The sequence below is a fragment of the Garra rufa genome, chromosome 21 (genome assembly GCF_049309525.1).
Source record: "Garra rufa chromosome 21, GarRuf1.0, whole genome shotgun sequence".
In the NCBI taxonomy this organism is placed as follows: Eukaryota; Metazoa; Chordata; class Actinopteri; order Cypriniformes; family Cyprinidae; genus Garra; species Garra rufa.
This window is the reverse complement of record NC_133381.1, coordinates 39,104,335-39,122,168: the sequence shown is the minus strand read 5'-3', so window position 1 is coordinate 39,122,168 and position 17,834 is coordinate 39,104,335. Positions and strand designations below refer to the sequence as shown.

The window sequence follows — 17,834 nt, the reverse complement described above, 5'->3', positions numbered from 1 at the left end:
AAGAAAACGGTGGATATTTACATATCTCAAAAACATTTTTGTTTGTGATTTAATAACTAAACTGTAGTGTCACACTGATAATCTATACTATCTATAGGCTCACTTTCACTAGTGATATGTGTGGAAAGGCGGACTTTAGGACCTGCGCGAAACCCGCCACAGAGCCGCTCACAGATCAGCGCAGCTCCAGTCTGAGGAGAGAGAGAGAGAGAGAGAGAGAGAGAGGGAGAGAGAGAGAGAGGCTGTTCACTGCGTACGGCTTCATCATCATCATCACCACCGACAACACATTCCACACACGGAGCGGGTCGCCAGGCGCTCAGAGCCGCTCATGATGCGCAGGATTCGGGCCAACGCCATCCTCATCCTCACCGTGGCCTGGATCCTCGGCACCTTCTATTACCTGTGGCAGGACAGCAAACCATCCTCCTCCTCCTCGTCGGGCTCCCAGCTGAAGAACCACGGGCAGAAATCGTCCTCCGGGAGGCTGGAGGAGCGCACTCTTCCTCTGATCGTGAGTGATGATGATGATGATGATGATAATGGGCTGCAGGGGGCTGCGGGGCTGCATGCTGATCACTGCTGTAATGCATACATACGGTTATCTATGTTTCTGTTATAATGGGCTATGCGCTGATATATGGAGCCAGTGTGTGTGTGTGTGTGTGTGTGTGTGTGTGTCAGTGTGATGTCAGGTGCATGTAAGAGGCTTTTCCTTAATCCAGATGCAGGTGTGTGTGTTCCATGTGTTTCCTTTGTTAGGATTTAACCTATAATAAACTATTCATGCTATCAGTAACATCCCGTGTCTCTTATTAGTAGAGCTAATCCAATAGAAATGTAATTAGTCTTTTGTTCTGGATTCACATTGGGATTTCTGTTATAATTTGGAACTTGTCCTAACAGATTCTAATGAGTTTTTTAATTATAGATAACAATATTCTAAAAACTAGGTATTTTAGAACATATAAGACTGCAAAACCAGTTTTAAGTAGCATGGGCGTATATTTGTTGCAATAGCCAAAAATACATTGTATGGGTGAAAATTATTTTTTTTCTTCGATGCCAAAAATCATTAGGATATTAAGTAAAGATAATGTTCCATGAAGATATCTTGTACATTTCTTACCGTAAATATATCAAAACGTATTTTTTTTTATTTGTAATTTGCATTGCTATTAAGTTGGACAACTTTAAAGGTGATTTTCTCAGTATTTTGATATTTTTGCACTCTCAGATTGTAGATTTTCAAATAATTGTATCTCAGCCAAATATTGTCCTAGCCTAACAAACCACACATCAATGGAAAGCTTATTTATTTAAAAAATGACCCTTACGACTGTTTTTGTGGTCCAGGGTCACATATAATATAGCCTATATATTAGAACATGTAATTATTATAGTTCAGATTGCTGGGGGAAAATATTCAAATTTATCATTGTACACAGCTTTACATATAAAATAACAGCCACACAAGGTTTTGAAATGAAACAGTTAATAGAACTATTAGACAAAATATAAAAAAGTTTATTTAAGTATCATATTTGATACATCAAGCTCATATAATATGATATAGTGAGAGTATTGAGGAAAAACAGCTAGTTTTAATCAGAAGCACAAACTGAGCAAAAATATGCAATTTGATGCAGGTGCTTATATTTATATGACTGGAAAGTGAGATGAAATTCTGATAGCTTGTGTTGTAAATCAATGAGATCTTTTTAACAGTACAGCAGATACTTACATAAAAATGATATTAATATCAGTTGCCATTCAATATCTCCAAAAATGTCTTAGTAAGATGATATTTAAATGCTTAGTTTAATGATCAAAACATAAAATGCAATGCTGTAATTGTGCATTATTAGGCATGTTTTCTTTTACAAATAAAATGAGCCAAAAAAGAGATTTAACTCTGAAAAGTCAAAAAAATATTAAATGCCCATGAGAAGGATGCAATACTAATGCAATACTAGAATTTGCAAAGTCAAGGCATGACCACTCAACAGTGAAATCCTCATCAAAACAGGTGAGACACATGCTAACGACAACAGAATTAAGAATTAAGATGAAGAATTAGAGGTGGAAAACCGTCAGGAACCATTTAGTCTCCAGTGCCAGCGTTTTCCAGAACTGCAACCTACCTGGAGCCTCCAGACGTGCAATGTGTCAGGTTCTCAGAGACTTTGCTTGGGTGAAAAATCCTAAAAAAATGTCCCTCACTTAATAAGAATAAAATTCTGAATTGTTGTGAAATACATAAAGACTGATTTTTTGTAAGATTTATAGACATATAAGTTGAGAGTGACTCTTGAAGGACCAGCATCACATCCTCTTGTACCACTCTTTCAAGAATTTATCTTCCAGAATCTGGAAGTAAGATTTGGGAGTTCATTTTAGTCCATCTCTGCAAGACAGACTATTTCACAAGACTTCAGCATGTTATTCTTATTAAGTGAGGGTCATTTTTTAGGATTTTTTACCCAAGCAGAGTCTCTGAGAACCTGACACATTGCCCTTCTGGAGACTTCAGGTACGTTGCAGTTCTAAAAAAAATGCTGGCGCTGGAGACTAAATGCTTCCTGATAGTTTCAAACCTATTTCTTCACCGTAGTGCTTAATTATTTTGCAGTTAACGTGTCTTTTCTTCTACACCTGTTTTTTTTCTAACCATGCAGACCCAAAAAGCATTTCGCTGTCCAATGGTCATGCCTTAACTTTGCAAATTCTAGTATTGCTTCCTTCTTATGGGCATTTAATACTTTTTAATTAGAAAAGTAGATCTTAGTTAGATCTCTTTTTTGGCTCATTTTATCTGTAAAAGAAAATGTACCAGTAATTATGCACACCCCAAAATAAGCAGTTTTTCACTTACAGCCTTCATAGACAATTATATATCACTTATAAATGATTATAAAATTAATAGTAGTTATTGGTTTGGAATTGGTCAAATGTGCTTGGTAAAAAAATTATACCAAAATGTCAATGTGCATAATAATTATGCACACAGTGTACGGTTAATTAATTATAAAATAATAATAATATATATAATATAATATAAAACACTATCAAACCTGACTGATAACATTGTTGCGATAGATCTGCTTCTACTATATTAATTTTCAAATGCATTACTCAGATTCATCCAGACATGATGTGAAATTGATAAAACTTGGAGGATTGAGTTGAATCATTGTGGGGTATCTGTAGATGTTTTCCAGGCGATCTGAGTCATGTTTGTTGTTTGTTTTGCTCTTCACAGTTTGACTCCACATTCATCAGGTAGAAAGCAAACGCTCTGACTTTACTTCTCAGACCTCTGCTGGCTTCCAAAAAGAATGTGTAATATGCAAAGTTTTGCCATTTGTATTAAACTGATTCTATGCATGCAGAAATATCACAGAATCAATGCATGCATGTGAGAGCTGAAAAAACACAGAATGGAGATCAAACATCAGGAGAGGCAATCCTGCGTCCCTGAACTGTGTCCTGAGCTCCATGGCAACAGAGCATCACTCTGTAAAGCACAGGAGACACATGAAGCCACCAGTGTCACCAAAAACACATTGCTATGTGTTTATCAATGCTCTCTATTCAAACCTGTTATCCTGGAGCCTTGGACAAATATGTTTATCTTAACATGTAATTTCACCACTGGTTTCATAATAATTACAAATCATTCTTAGGTAATATAGACTGTTATCTGTATTAAAGACCAGTGTCCATAAGTGACATTTAATATATGGGATGACTAATATAATGCTGATACAGTCAAACCAAATTTCAGACACCTTTGATATTTCTCACATTATTACAGTTTATTCGCTGTAGTTTACAAAATGGTAATAGAACATGACAAGAACTCAGAGTTATACTGTTTTAGAAAAAAATCATCTTGATAATGTCGGATAACGTTGATAGAAAGGTATGTAATTGATTATTGAACTGTCAATACTTTGCTGACCAATTACCAAGCAATGCTTGATTTTGTTCAGTCTGTGGTGTAAAAAAGTTTGCATTGGTAATTAAAGAAAAAACCCTTTAGCAAAACATGGTCAGTTCAAAGTGTCTGAATAATTTTTGGTCCCAAATTTGTATCAGTTTTACTGGTTGTCCACTGTATGAAGATGTTTTGGGTATAATATGTCACTGTTTTTACCTTATTTTGCTATCCTCACTTGCATAAATGAACTATAGTGTCCTGCACCCACTAGTAAAAAAAAATATATAAAAAATGATATCTGGTGTCTGAATAATTTTTGGTTTGACTGTATTACTGATATTGGCTTGCAAATTTAATTATAGCAGCTGTGATGTACAGATATGTGCTGCAATTTGAAGAAAATGTTTTCATAGAATATTTACATAAAATATTTTGAATTATTCAATATTTGAAAAAAAAAGCCTGAAAAATGTTTTCATAGAATATTTACATAAAATATTTTTAATTATTCAATATTTGGAAAAAAAAAAAAAAGCCTGAAACAAAAAAAGTAAAATAATGAAATAAATAAAAAAAGGTTTGCTGTGCTTGTTTTTAGGGCTGCACAATTTGACCAAGATTTTATGCTTATATAATAATAATAATAATAATAATAATAATAATAATAATAATAATAATAATAATATTAAATATAACAATTATTGAATAAACAAAACAACAAATATTACTATTGTAATATTTACTGTAAAATTTAAAATTGAGTATTTAAGAAAATATAATAATAATAATAATAATAATAATAATAATAATAATAATAAAAAGCCTTAAACAAAACAAATAATGTAAAAAATGAAATGTAAATAAAATAAGGTTTGTTGTGCTTGTTTGTAGGGCCAAAAAAGTGTTTATATAATAATAATAATAATAATTATTATTATTATTATTATTATTATTATTATTATTAAATAAACATATAAAAATATTGAATAAAAATATTACAATAGTAATATTTCTTTGCAAAAAAATACTATTGTAATATTTAACTGTAAAATTAAAAATTCAGTATTTAATAAACATATAATAATAATAATAATAATAATAATTATTATTATTATTGTTGTTAAATAAAAATATAAAAATTACTGAATAAACAAAACAACAAATATTACTAGTAATATTTCACTGTAAATGTAAAAATGGATTATTTAATCAAATATAATAATAATTATTATTATTATATTTTCCTATTACAATTTTTTAATTACAATACTAATATTTAAGAAACCCTTATTCAGTATTGGGAAAAAAATAATAATTTATTGTTGACTGACTGTAGTGTGAAAGCCTTTTTTGCCACAGATAATTTGGTAGAAAAGACTTAGACTTTGTATCTTCCAATGCTGAGATATAAGAATTGTTAGGTTTCAAGCCAGAATTGTGAGATACAGAATAATGAGATATAAAAGCTATGGTGGAAACAAGCTTCCATACTATAGTCATTGGATAAAAAGATTATTTTAAAATCTGCATTTTTAGAGCAGAAAAAACTTGTAAGATGATGGCGATTTACTAAAAGCAATAGTTTACCCAAAAATGAACCTGGACCTTGATCGAAATATCTTTATTTCTGTTCAGATAAATGAAGGTCTTACATCTTTGTAACAACATGAGGGTGAGCAATTAATGACAAAATTTATCCCTTTAACTCTTACACCTGAGCGAAACCAAAAATGTTAAAAACAAGTTTCTATACTGTTGCCATACTATTGGCTGTTGGTAGATTTTATAGAAAGAGCTAACATTGCCATCAATCACCTGTTAGAGTCACATCAGTTCATTACTAATAAGCATTCAGCAGTGGTGGTCTTGTCCTCATAATAGGCATTAGCTGACTGCTGTGAAGTGATAGTAATTCTCTACTTTATCTGCAGTAATCCCGCTATCCATTAGCCTGCTTTGATATCTGATCTACCCTTGTATTTGTGTCTCTGCCTGTAAAATAAGATAAAATGATTGTCCGCTCTGCCACGAACCCTTTCACTCTATTAATGACAGAAATGCATTTACAAGTCCTGAAAGAAAAGGATAGCCTACGTGCGCAGGGATAAATTGGGTGCTTTATCACAGCAACGCAGTAATTCAGTCTTTGTGTCTCAGGAGCATTGTTGCACAACGCATTTATTTATTCGCCCTGAGTCAATAGCAGATCCTCCCTTTATACCGAGGCCTTTTGCAGCGCATCAGTCTCGGCTAATATTCTTTTATGAGGGGAACAAATACTGAGATATCAGTGCAAGCATCTCTCTCTCGAGCTCCGTTTTAGAAGAGTAACAGATGCACAAAGTACCACAGTGGATTTATTAGACCTGCCTTTTTATGCAAAGTGGAGTGAGCAATATTTGCAGACTTTTCCCAGGATCATTTGCATGTTACTCCCAAGCACAAACTGATTTTATTAGTGCATTCTGCTAATGGCCTGGTCTGATTTTATGTACTTGTCCATTTGATGCATGTAAACAGCCAACAGCTTGGACACACACAACGCAAACCAGATGTCTCGTATCAGGGATGTTACCAACTCGACTGAAGGCTTGATCGCTGGCAGAGCTTGATGTTTTCTTATACAATAAAGCAAATTAGTGAGCATATAAACTTCTTTGTACAATTGACTTAGGAAACCAAATCTTTCTGTGAAACTTAAACCATATTTTCTTTAGTGACCAATGCCACATTTCTCATTTAAATTTAGAAATTAAAACTGAAATAAAATATATATATACAGTCAAGCCCGAAATTATTCATACCCCTGGCAAATTCTGACTTAAAGTTACTTTTATTCAACCAGCAAGGGTTTTTTTTTTTACCAGAAATGACACAGGCTTCTTCCAAAAAGATAATAAGACGATGTACAAGAGGCATCATTGTGAGAAAAAAATATTACTCATCTTTTATTTACATTTGAAAAAAAAAGTGGCATGTCCAAAATTATTCATGCCCTTCTTAATAATCAATAGAAAACACTTTATTGGCTACAGCAATCAAACGCTTCCTATAATTGACAACCAGCTTTTTGCATGTCTCCACTGTTTTTTTTTCCCATTCATCTTTAGCGATGAGCTCCAACTCTTTCAGGTTGGAGGGTCTCCTTGCCATCACCCTGATCTTTAGCTACCTCCACAGATTCTCAATTGGATTTAAGTCAGGACTCTGCCCAAGGCCAAGTTTCTCTGCAGACTGCCTGATGTTGTTGTTGAGAATTTTGATGTATTGCTCCTTTTTCATGGTGCCGTTTACTGTGATAGGTTCCCTGGTCCACCGGCTGAAAAACACCCCCAAAACATTAGGTTCCCACCACCATGTTTGACAGTGGGGATAGTGTTCTTAGGGTTGAAGACTTCTCATTTTTTACGCTAAACGAAGGCTACATCATTGTGGCCAAACAATTCAATTTTTGTTTCATCTCTGACCATAAAACAGAAGACCAGAAGTCTTCTTCTTTGTCCAGATGAGCATTTGCAAAGGCCAAGCAGGCTTTTGTGTGCCTTATCTGGAGAAGTGGTGTCCCTCCTTGGGTGTGTCTGTGGAACCCAGCGGTGTGCAGTGTCTATTGGACTGTCTGCCTTGAGATGTAGCCACCAGCAGAGCCCAGAATCATCAGGATGGCCTTGGTGATGATCCTTGGATTCTTTTTTACCTCTCTCACTATCCTCCTGGCCAGCACAGGTGTCACTGAGATTTTTCACAGTGCGGAACGTCTTGTATTTTTTAATAATACTTTGCACTGTTGCCACTGGAACTTCAAAGCATTTAGATATGGTCTTATAGCCCTTTCCTGACTTGTGAGCAGCCACAATGCGCAGCCGCAGGTCCTCAGTGAGCTCCTTTGTCTTAGCCATGACTGTCCACAAACCAACAGCAGAGAGCTTCTGTTTTTCACCTGTTGAGTTGATTAAAACAGCTGTTCCCAATGAATCAGGGTAATTAGGATGCTTTAGAACAGCTTGGACTATTTGGAATGGTATAGAACTTTGTATTTTCCCATAGACTGTGACAGTTTACAAAGGGTATGAATAATTTTGGACATGCCACTTTTTGTTAAAATGTAAATAAAAGCTGAGAAATATTTTTTTCCACAATGATGCCTCTTGTACATCGTCTTATTATCTTTTAGGAGAAGCCTGTGTCATTTCCGGTCAAAAAAACTTGCTGGTTGAATAAAAGTAACTTTAAGTCAGAATTTGCCAGGGGTATGAATAATTTCAGACTTGACTGTATATAGACATATAAAAAAAATGTGCCAAACGTTCCAGAAAATGTTCTAGTTGCTGTTCATCTCCTGTTCATCAGCCTGAGAAACCGTGTTGAAGCTGTGCTGATCGGGCTGTGCATCTGTTTGCTTCCACCGCAGATGAGTTCTGCCATAGCCAGTGGCATATGCATCTCATTAGCTGTGTTCAGAGCTGCTGATGGAATTAAACATGAGATTGAGGACAAATTTAGAGCAACCTGCAGTTTCATAGCAGAGAAAGTCTGTAAGGTGATGGCGATTCACTTAGCTTTCACATCTGAGGATGTGGTAAAAGTACAAGTTGCCAACAGTAAAGGAAACTAAGGCACACGTGACACATTGACCACAACGCAGCCACATTGTTTGTCTTCAGCAGTGTGTGCCGAGAAAAAAACAATCACCGCTATGTGATTTTATTGCATCTGTTGTAGGTTGATTGCAATTGATATGAAAGTTTGTTTCTGCCACTGAATAAAATGTTTTAAAAAAGGTAACTGCAACTTTTTTCTTGTAATTGCAAGTTTACTTCTTACTATTTTGAGAAAAAAGTCAGGGTCCCACTTCATATTAGGTGGCCTTAATTATTATGTACTTACATCAGAAAATAAGTACAATGTACTTATTGTGTTCATAATGTATTGCAAAACACATTTGCTGCAACTGAGGTGGAATGCGGATAAGGTTAGGGACAGGTTTAGTGGTATGGGTTTAAGTTTAAGAGTGGGTTAAGGTGTAATTAGTTACAGATGTAATTTCATGCAGATATTTAAAATATAAGTACAATGTAAAAACATGCATTTACAGAATAAGTGCACTGTATCAAATCATTAACTCAAATGTAAGTACATAGTTGTTAAGGCCACCTAACATAAAGTGGGACCAAAGTCAGAATTGTGAGATAAAATTTGCAGCTATCTTTTACATTCTTTTTAACAAGTTTCCATCTACGTAAAATGTGAGTAAATGTGATTTTAAAAATTCCAGGTTTGCTGTGCTTGTTTGTAAGGCAAATTAACCAAAATAGTAGTATAATAATTTCAAATACTTTTCAATTATTGAAATAAATTGCAGTTCTTTTTATTTGATAATTGCAATAATACATATAGCTGCAAGCAGGGATTACCGGGGTTCAAGCGCTTTAAGACATTTAAGCGCATATAAAAAACATTATGTAGCTAGCCTTTTTTGCAAATACCATAGAAATATTATGTTTTATCGTTTATGACTGTTATATTGCCAGCTGTGGTCCGATCTCCTTAAAACTTTGCATGCATGTTTAGAATCACCTGTCGCATGAGTTCAGCAGGTTTTGTGAAGTTTTGAGTTTTTCTTTAGGCTTTATAGGATTTTTGGTGAATTTGGACAGGCCCCTTTTTCTAAACGACCCTGTTATAGCTTCCCAAAGGGTAAATTGAAACATTTTTGATAGTTATTGACCTAGAGAATCCAGAAAATTGTACTGCAGTTTTTTTTCCAGACTGAGCGCAAAAAAACATGGACTAGTTCACAAAAGTAGTTTTTTTACATTTTGATCATTTAACAAACAATTCGATTGACAGCAGTGGTTCTAGAGGCTCCGAAATAAGGAGTTCTATCGTATGATATGAATATCATATGTGCGAAAACTCGTGTAATTGTATACAATCGCCATTGAAAAATGTGTTTGAAAAAGGGTTTCAGCGCAGAACCCCTATATAATTGTTAAAACTAAATAAAAGTGTAAATATTAAGCCGCTAAACCATATCACAATTTCAGTTTTATGCAGCTCTAAATCTGAAAGATAAATGAAATTATTGCTGAAGAGGAAGCACCATTTTAAACTTAACAATTGTGCTTCTACCCAAACAAATTATACAACAACTGGTGCTACAGTAGATCTCAAATAACTCACGCAAGTGCATCCATCAATCCATAAATACTGATGCATTCTTACCTACACTGTAAACAAAATCTGTAGAAATTACAGTATTACTGGCAGCTGGTTGCCAGTAACTTACTGTAGATTTAAATTTATGCTATTTACTGGCAACAGTTTGTTCAAAGTTAATTGAACATTAAACATTAACAAGTCTTTATCTTTACAGAATAAAACTAAAATAACAGCCTCATGCAAAGCATTCTGGGAACCAAAATCTGAAGGAAAAAAACAGAAAAAGGTTGATGAAGGTTTCTGGTTCCCAGAATGCTTTGCAGTAGGTTGTTATTTTATAGTTTTATTCTGTAAAGACAAAGACTTGTTAATGTTTAATGTTCATTTAACTTTGAACAAACTGTTGCCAGTAAATAACATAAATTAAAAATCTACAGTAAGTTACTGGCAACCAGCTGCAGAACTACAGCAAATTTTTTACAGTGTAGGTGTAAGGTGCTAAAATACACAGTATACTGTCAGCATGGTTGTGTATTATACAGTGTGTGTTCGTCATGATTACACTTCTGAAGTAAAGGCACAGCAGGTTTAAAAAACAGAGGTTTGGCAGGTCTTTGGACTACTAAATGCATTTATAAGCATCCACTGCTCTTTCTAAGAGTGTTTATAAAGTGTAAAGGGATTTTCACCTCAGTTTATGCTTTCTTCAGAAATGGAGGGTGAGGTCCTTCTGAGCTAAGCCTCTCTCTCAGTGCATGAATGCGTTACGCCGTATCTCCGGCTCACAGCTTGATTCCTGTTTTTTTAGCTCCATTTTTGTTAAACATGGTGGAACTTAGAAAATGTTTCTTAAAAGAGATGTAATCATGATTGTACTCAAGAAAGAATGTTTCCTTCGATAGATTCAAAAGGTGATCTCTACCTAAATATCTTCCATAACATACGCTCTTAAAAATGCCATAGAAGATCCACTTTTGTCTAAATAGTTAGACATACAGTCATAAAGAACCTTTAAAACCTGAAGAACCTTTCTGTTTCACTGTGGTGAAATACGGTTCTTCAGATTATAAAAAGGTAAGAAAGAGATGGTTCTTTAAAGAACCTTTGACTGAATAGATCTTTGTGGAACCAAAAATGGTTCTTCTATGGCATCGCTGTGAAGAACCTTTTAAAGCACCTTTATTTGTAAGAGTGTACATACAGTACAGACTCATGAAACTGGATTGGAAACACTGACATTTCATCTTCTTGAAATTCTGACACATAGATATGTTTTGGAAAGGCTGTACAGATATTACAGACCTGACCCCCTCATGTTGGTTTCTATGTAATATGCCAAAAATCAACACTTTGTAAGAAAAATTCACCATCTCCAACTCAATCTAGCAAAGACTGAGCTCCTTGTTTTCCCTGCCACGCCGACTCTACAACATGACTTCTCAATCCAGTTAGGTTCATCAACAGTTACCCCTTCAATTTCAGCCAGAAATCTTGGTGTAATGTTTGATGACCAATTGACTTTTAAAGACCACATAGCTAAAACTGCTCGATCTTGCAGGTTTGCACTGCACAACATCAGAAAGATCAGGCCCTTCCTAACAGAGCACGCTGCACAACTCCTCGTCCAGGCCCTGGTCATTTCCAGGCTGGACTACTGCAATGCTCTACTAGCTGGTCTTCCAGCATGTACAATCAGGCCTCTACAAATGATTCAGAATGCAGCAGCACGCCTGGTCTTCAATGAACCAAAAAAGGCCCATGTCACACCTCTCTTCATATCCCTTCACTGGCTACCAGTGGCGGCTCGCATTAAGTTCAAGACACTGATGCTGGCATATAGGACAGCCACCGGCTCATCACCTGCATACCTACGTTCACTACTACGAATTTACACTCCCTCTAGATCTCTGAGATCCTCTAATGAAAGACGCCTCGTTGTACCACCACAGAGAGGCATGAAATCACTTTCCAGAACATTCTCGTTCAATAGTCCTGCCTGGTGGAATGACCTTCCCTCCCATATCCGGAATGCACATTCCCTAACTGCCTTCAAGCGACTTCTGAAAACCCATCTCTTTCGACAATATTTGACTCAATAATAAAAAAAAAAAAAATAAAAAAAAATTCTCTCTTTTCTTGATCTTCCCTTTCTATCCAGTACTTATCTAACAATGCCGATATATGGTATTTTTGAGCACTTCCTAGGTTGACCTGCCTCCTTAGGACGAATCACTTGTTGCATCCCCAATTGTAAGTCGCTTTGGATAAAAGCGTCTGCTAAATGAATAAATGTAAATGTAAATGTAAAAAAACAAAAAGTGTAGCTTTTCAAAGACTACAATATCAAATGAGAATTTACAAATCAAGGTTTGCTAGAAATTGAAGCCTCATCTTTTGAAACATCCAAGCAGAATTTACAGTTTCTTCACCTAATTGAGTTTCTCAGTCAAAAAAATGCGTCAAAGGATGTGTTTGATTGTTAAATCTTTTTGAGCTCAATTATTAGCACTGAAAAGAAGTGTGATAAACCCAGTTTAAGGGTTTAAGAAAAAAGACATAAAAAGGGAGAGGAAGTACAAGAAGTGCAAATAAGTTTAGATAACATTTATACTTTTAATTATTTGGATCTCAGTGTTTCAGTAATTCACAATTTCTCATGTTTTATACATTAAAGTGGTTTTATATGTACATTTAGAAATTTAGAAACTGTAGGAGATTTTTCCACTCATTTTATTACTAATAGTACACCTCTAATCAACATATTGCATGATATGGTCTTTACAAAACATGATGCAGTCTGGTGATCTGCACCAAAAGTTTAGTATTTAAAACTTGTTTTAATCATTAATACTTATTTAACTAAACAATATGCATCAATCCAACAAACTTAGTTTGCCTGTGCTACCTTAAAAACTGAATATAGTAAAGGAAAACCCGGACTAAGATGCATTTACTCATCCTGGTGTTGTTCCGATGAAACATGACCACAAAAGGAGAAATTTTAAAAAACGTCATCCATATTAGCCAACAGTGACCCACTTCAAAAAAAGAGTACAAGATGAATTTTTAGGTGAACACAATAACAAACCATTAAACAATAATCAAGCATGTTTAGTTACTTGATCTAAGAATAATAATATCTCAGTGCGCTGAAAAGTATGAATTATGAAAATGATTGCTTTGTTTGATAATTGCTAGTTTTGTTTACATTTGCTGATTTTATGTTTATGTATTTGGTATTATCGTGTAATGTCATGATGTGTTTGTTCCTCTCTTCAAAATCATCCGTTTTGTTTCTCAGCTGATTGTTACCCTTGTCATAGTTCATGTATCCACTGTTGAAGTCTGTGTGGAATTTTAACGTTCTTTGTCTCATGAGTATCATGTGATGAATGTGCTTGAGAAACAGCAAGCATTTCTCATAGAACATAACTTCTTGCCTAATACAACGACATTAACCCTATAAAGACTATCAGTATTATTTTTAATGCACAATTTTCTTTAAATGATCAACATGATCAAAACTTTGCTGTTAAACCTATTGTTCACAATCTACTATATGCCTTCTGTAAAAGGTCTTTTAGTAAAATTGTGCAGATGTCAAACCCTCAGCTTGTGCTTCACGTGTCTTTATGCTGTGAAATCTTTCCTGATTTTTTAAAAGTAATTTTTAGAATAACTTTTATACTCTTAGTAATATTTCAAGATTAACACTAGACTGAAGCAGTTTAGCTTTGCTTGATTTTCCAAACATATTTTCTTTAATCATCTCTCTCAATTATCATTGTTATTGCATTATATATTATAAGTAATAATGTCTTATTAAGACATATTGGAGATATAGAGTGACAATTGTTATTTATATCATGTTATGTAAGCGTCCACTATATTTGAATTTGCACTAAATTGGCTATATTTGCTCTGTTTGGGCCTCCCAATTAAATCAAGCTTTTTTCACTCCATATTCTTACTATACAATGCTAAATGAGGCCTCATATATCAAATGTGACTCTGGACCACAAAACCAGTCATAAGGGTCAATTTTTTGAAATTGAGATTTTTACATCATCAGAAAGCTGAATAAAATCTGAAAACAGGGTGCAAAAAAACCTAAATATTGAAAAAAAAAATCACTTTTAAAGTTGTCCAAATGAAGTTCTTAGCAATGCATATAACTAATTATTTTTTTGTTTTTATATATATATATATTCACGATAGGAAATTTACAAAATATCTTCATGAAACTTTTGGCATAAAAGTTTTGGCATAATTCATTTTGACCCATACAATGTATTGTTGGCTACAAATATACCTATGCAACCTAAAACTGGTTTTATGGAAGCCTGTTTCCGCCTCTGAATTTAAAAAAAAAGGTAATTGCGACTTTTTATCTCACAATTCAGACTTTTTTTCTCACAATTGCAAGTTTACATTTCGCAATTCTGACTTTTTTACTCAGAACTGTGAGATATAAACACACAATTGCAAGTTATGAAGTCAGAATTGCTAGATATAAAGAAAAAAATTCGGAATTGCGAGATACAAACTCGCAGCTGCGAGAAAAATATCTAACAATTCTGACTTTTTAACTTGCAGTTGACTGTTTATCTCACAGTTCTGAGAAAAAAGGTCAGAATGTCCCTTGTTTAAGACAATTTAAGCAATTGCAAGTTTGTATCTCGCAATTCTGATTTTCTTTCTCAATTATAAAGTCCAGTTCTGAGGAGAAAAAAGAATTGTGAGTTTATATCTCACAATTCTGAGAAAAAAACGTCATAATTGTGAGATAACAAGTTGCAATAACCTTTTTTTTACTATTCATTGTCCAGGGTCACAAATACTGAATATGAAAACTTACATGCAAACTTTTGTTAGATTTTATTTTACATTTTGTCTAAAGGTTTAATAAACAGTTCCATTTAAAATGTCATATGTCAGGCTTTACAGGGTTAATAATATGGTAGTACAGTTATTTTTTATTATAGTATGATATTTAATCTCAGTGAGCTGTGTTGAGGCTCTACAAGAGACATTTTCTGTTGAACATAACCAGCAGATAATTCAGCATGTATTTGTGTGTGTGTGTGTTTGTCTGTCAGGTAACTCATGCACCAAAGCTGGAGGAGCAGGGTCAGCTCTTGGGCCAGTTTGATGAAAAAGCATTTCTATCCAGTAAGCAGCTGAAGGCAGGAGAGGATCCATACAGAGAGCATGCCTTCAACCTGCAGGAGAGCGACCGACTGGGCAGTGAACGCGCCATCAGAGACACGCGCCACTATCGGTAATATGGTTAAATATTTTAGCTCATGTAATTAAGCATTCAGCATGTTGTCGTAGTGTAGTACTCTAAATTCCGTTTAACATGTTTTCCTTATGGCTTTAAGATCTACAGTAGATTGTCCTGCCATAGTGTGCTCAGCAATGACAATGAAAGCCCTGATCCGCCCTCAATGTGTTTGCTGCATTCACAGATGTGCCTCCATGACCTTTGACCCTGACCTGCCGCCCACCAGTATCATCATCACTTTTCACAATGAGGCGCGCTCCACCCTACTGCGCACTATTAAAAGGTAACCGCCTACACTGCATCAAACACAGAGTTTTGCAGAGCTGTTCTGAACCCAGTGACCGCATCGCTTACATTCGTGAAGAGAAAAATCCAGGATAAACCCTTCTGTTAACACCAGTGGCGTAGCGGGGGGCCCCGCGTGATTCATTTTGTTAATTTTCCACACTGGCTCCCAGTGCTCGTTAACCCATCATTAGCTGTTAACCAACAAAATTAGAATGTTAAATTAGATTTAAATTAGAATGGATAAGTGTGTGTGGCCCATTAAAAAAATAACACTTTTTTCAGGGCTTTTGTGCATGTGCAAATAGCAGTGCAAACAAAAGAGCATAATGATTCATTCAAGAGAGAAAAACAGAATAAAATAGCGTACATTTGAAGTCAAAAGTTTACATACACCTTGCAGAATCTGCAAAATGTTTATTATTTTACCAAAATCATACAAAAATTAATGTTTATGCCGAGTCCGAGTCAAGACCGAGTCTTTGAAGGTTCGAGACCGAGTCGAGACCGAGTCCGTAGGTTTTCAAATACAGTCGAGTCCGAGTCAAGGCCGAGTCTTTGAGGAAGCAAGTCCGAGTCGAGACTGAGTCTTTAAGGAGTCGAGACCGCATCGAGACCGATCAAAAAAAAAGAGCAGATTTTCATGATTTACTTACATTTAACATCACCCAAGTATCATATTCAGCTATTCAATTCACGAAGGGTAGAGTGGGGATTGTTGGCTATAGGAGCAGTCTAGCTGGCACACTTGTCTACCAAACATTTTCTCAGAATAATATTTTAAGACTAGGGAGCTCAGCTGGAGTCAAAATTTAGTAGGCCTCTGGCATGATGTCAACATTTGATTAAAGTTGAAGGTGTTGCATTTTGATACTAATAACAGCAATATAGAAATAACTTATAAGTTGTTACATCATACAATTTACAATGTTCCAATATCTTACTCATTACATACTGTATTTTAAGTCTGCAATTAACAACAATAGAGAGCCTTTTAGCACCCTTACCCCCAGTGTGAGAATTATACCTTGACAATCGGGGGGTTATAGTTGTTTTTGTACATATGTATGCTTCAGTAAACCAAATTCGTGTTTAATTATATTACATCTCATTTATTAATCAAAAATACATGTTTAATAAACCATTACGAAATTGTGCAGTATTAAATGTACTGGACAGCTTTAGGTAGAGAGGGCAGCTGCCTCGTGACGTTTTGTCGTTACCTGGGCGGGCCGGCCAAGTAAACTCTATGTGATTATGATGATTATGAAAGATCGCGTTTACTCGTTCACTGTTTAACTTCCGAGCATAGACGTCTATTACGAATACAAAACATGAGTGATGGGTGGTCTAATTTTACTTTACTTTTAGGCAATGTTTGAAAAGTATATAATATGTGACCCTGGACCACAAAACCAGTCATAAGGTTAAATTTTACAAAACTGAGATGTATGCATCATATGAAAGTTCAATAAATAAGCTTTCTATTGATGTATGGTTTGTTAGGATAGGACAATATTTGGCCGAGATACATCTATTTGAAAATCTGGAATCTGAGGGTGCAAAAAAATCAAAATGCTGAGAAAATCACATTTGAAGTTGTCCAAATTAAGTTCTTAACAATGCATATTACTAATCAAAAATTACATTTTGATATATTTATAGTAGGAATTTTACAAAAAATCTTCATGGAACATGATCTTTACTCAATTTCCTAATGTTTTTTTGGCATAAAAGAAAAATCAATAATTTTGACCCATACAATGTGTTTTTGGCTATTGCTACAAATATACCCCAGCGACTTAAGACTGGTTTTGTGGTCCAGGGTCATATATAGTATATAAGTTTGTATTACAAGAAAAAGTGTCTTGAACACTCACCGTGTCTGTCGGTAGGCTTCCTATTCAGCAGACTGAATTTTCCCGCTTAGGCTGCTGGGGCGATTGGTATGAACCATTATAGGGGTGGTCACAGGTTAATTTTATATTTATATTAATTTACTATTTTTACTATGAGTAGCCTAATATTTAAGATACAGATCAGTGCGAGCTATTTACCACTATTTAAAAGGAAGATCCCCCTACATCTTGTCATGTTTATGTCCTTCAGGGGGGATAAAGCATTAATTAGGAGGGTCAGACCCCCCCAAACCGCCCCATA

General features: G+C 34.9%; 1 protein-coding gene across 1 annotated transcript in view; it reads left to right on the top strand.

The window, feature by feature from the left end:
• Positions 1-206: 206 nt before the first annotated feature.
• galnt16 (UDP-N-acetyl-alpha-D-galactosamine:polypeptide N-acetylgalactosaminyltransferase 16) overlaps positions 207-17,834 on the top strand; it is a 97,777-nt gene continuing 80,149 nt past the window's right edge. The window contains exons 1-3 of the mRNA XM_073826618.1: positions 207-514; positions 15,202-15,383; positions 15,574-15,672. Of these exons, the coding sequence (XP_073682719.1) occupies positions 332-514; positions 15,202-15,383; positions 15,574-15,672 (464 nt within the window). The 5' untranslated portion in view covers positions 207-331. The remainder of the gene's footprint in view (positions 515-15,201; positions 15,384-15,573; positions 15,673-17,834) is intronic.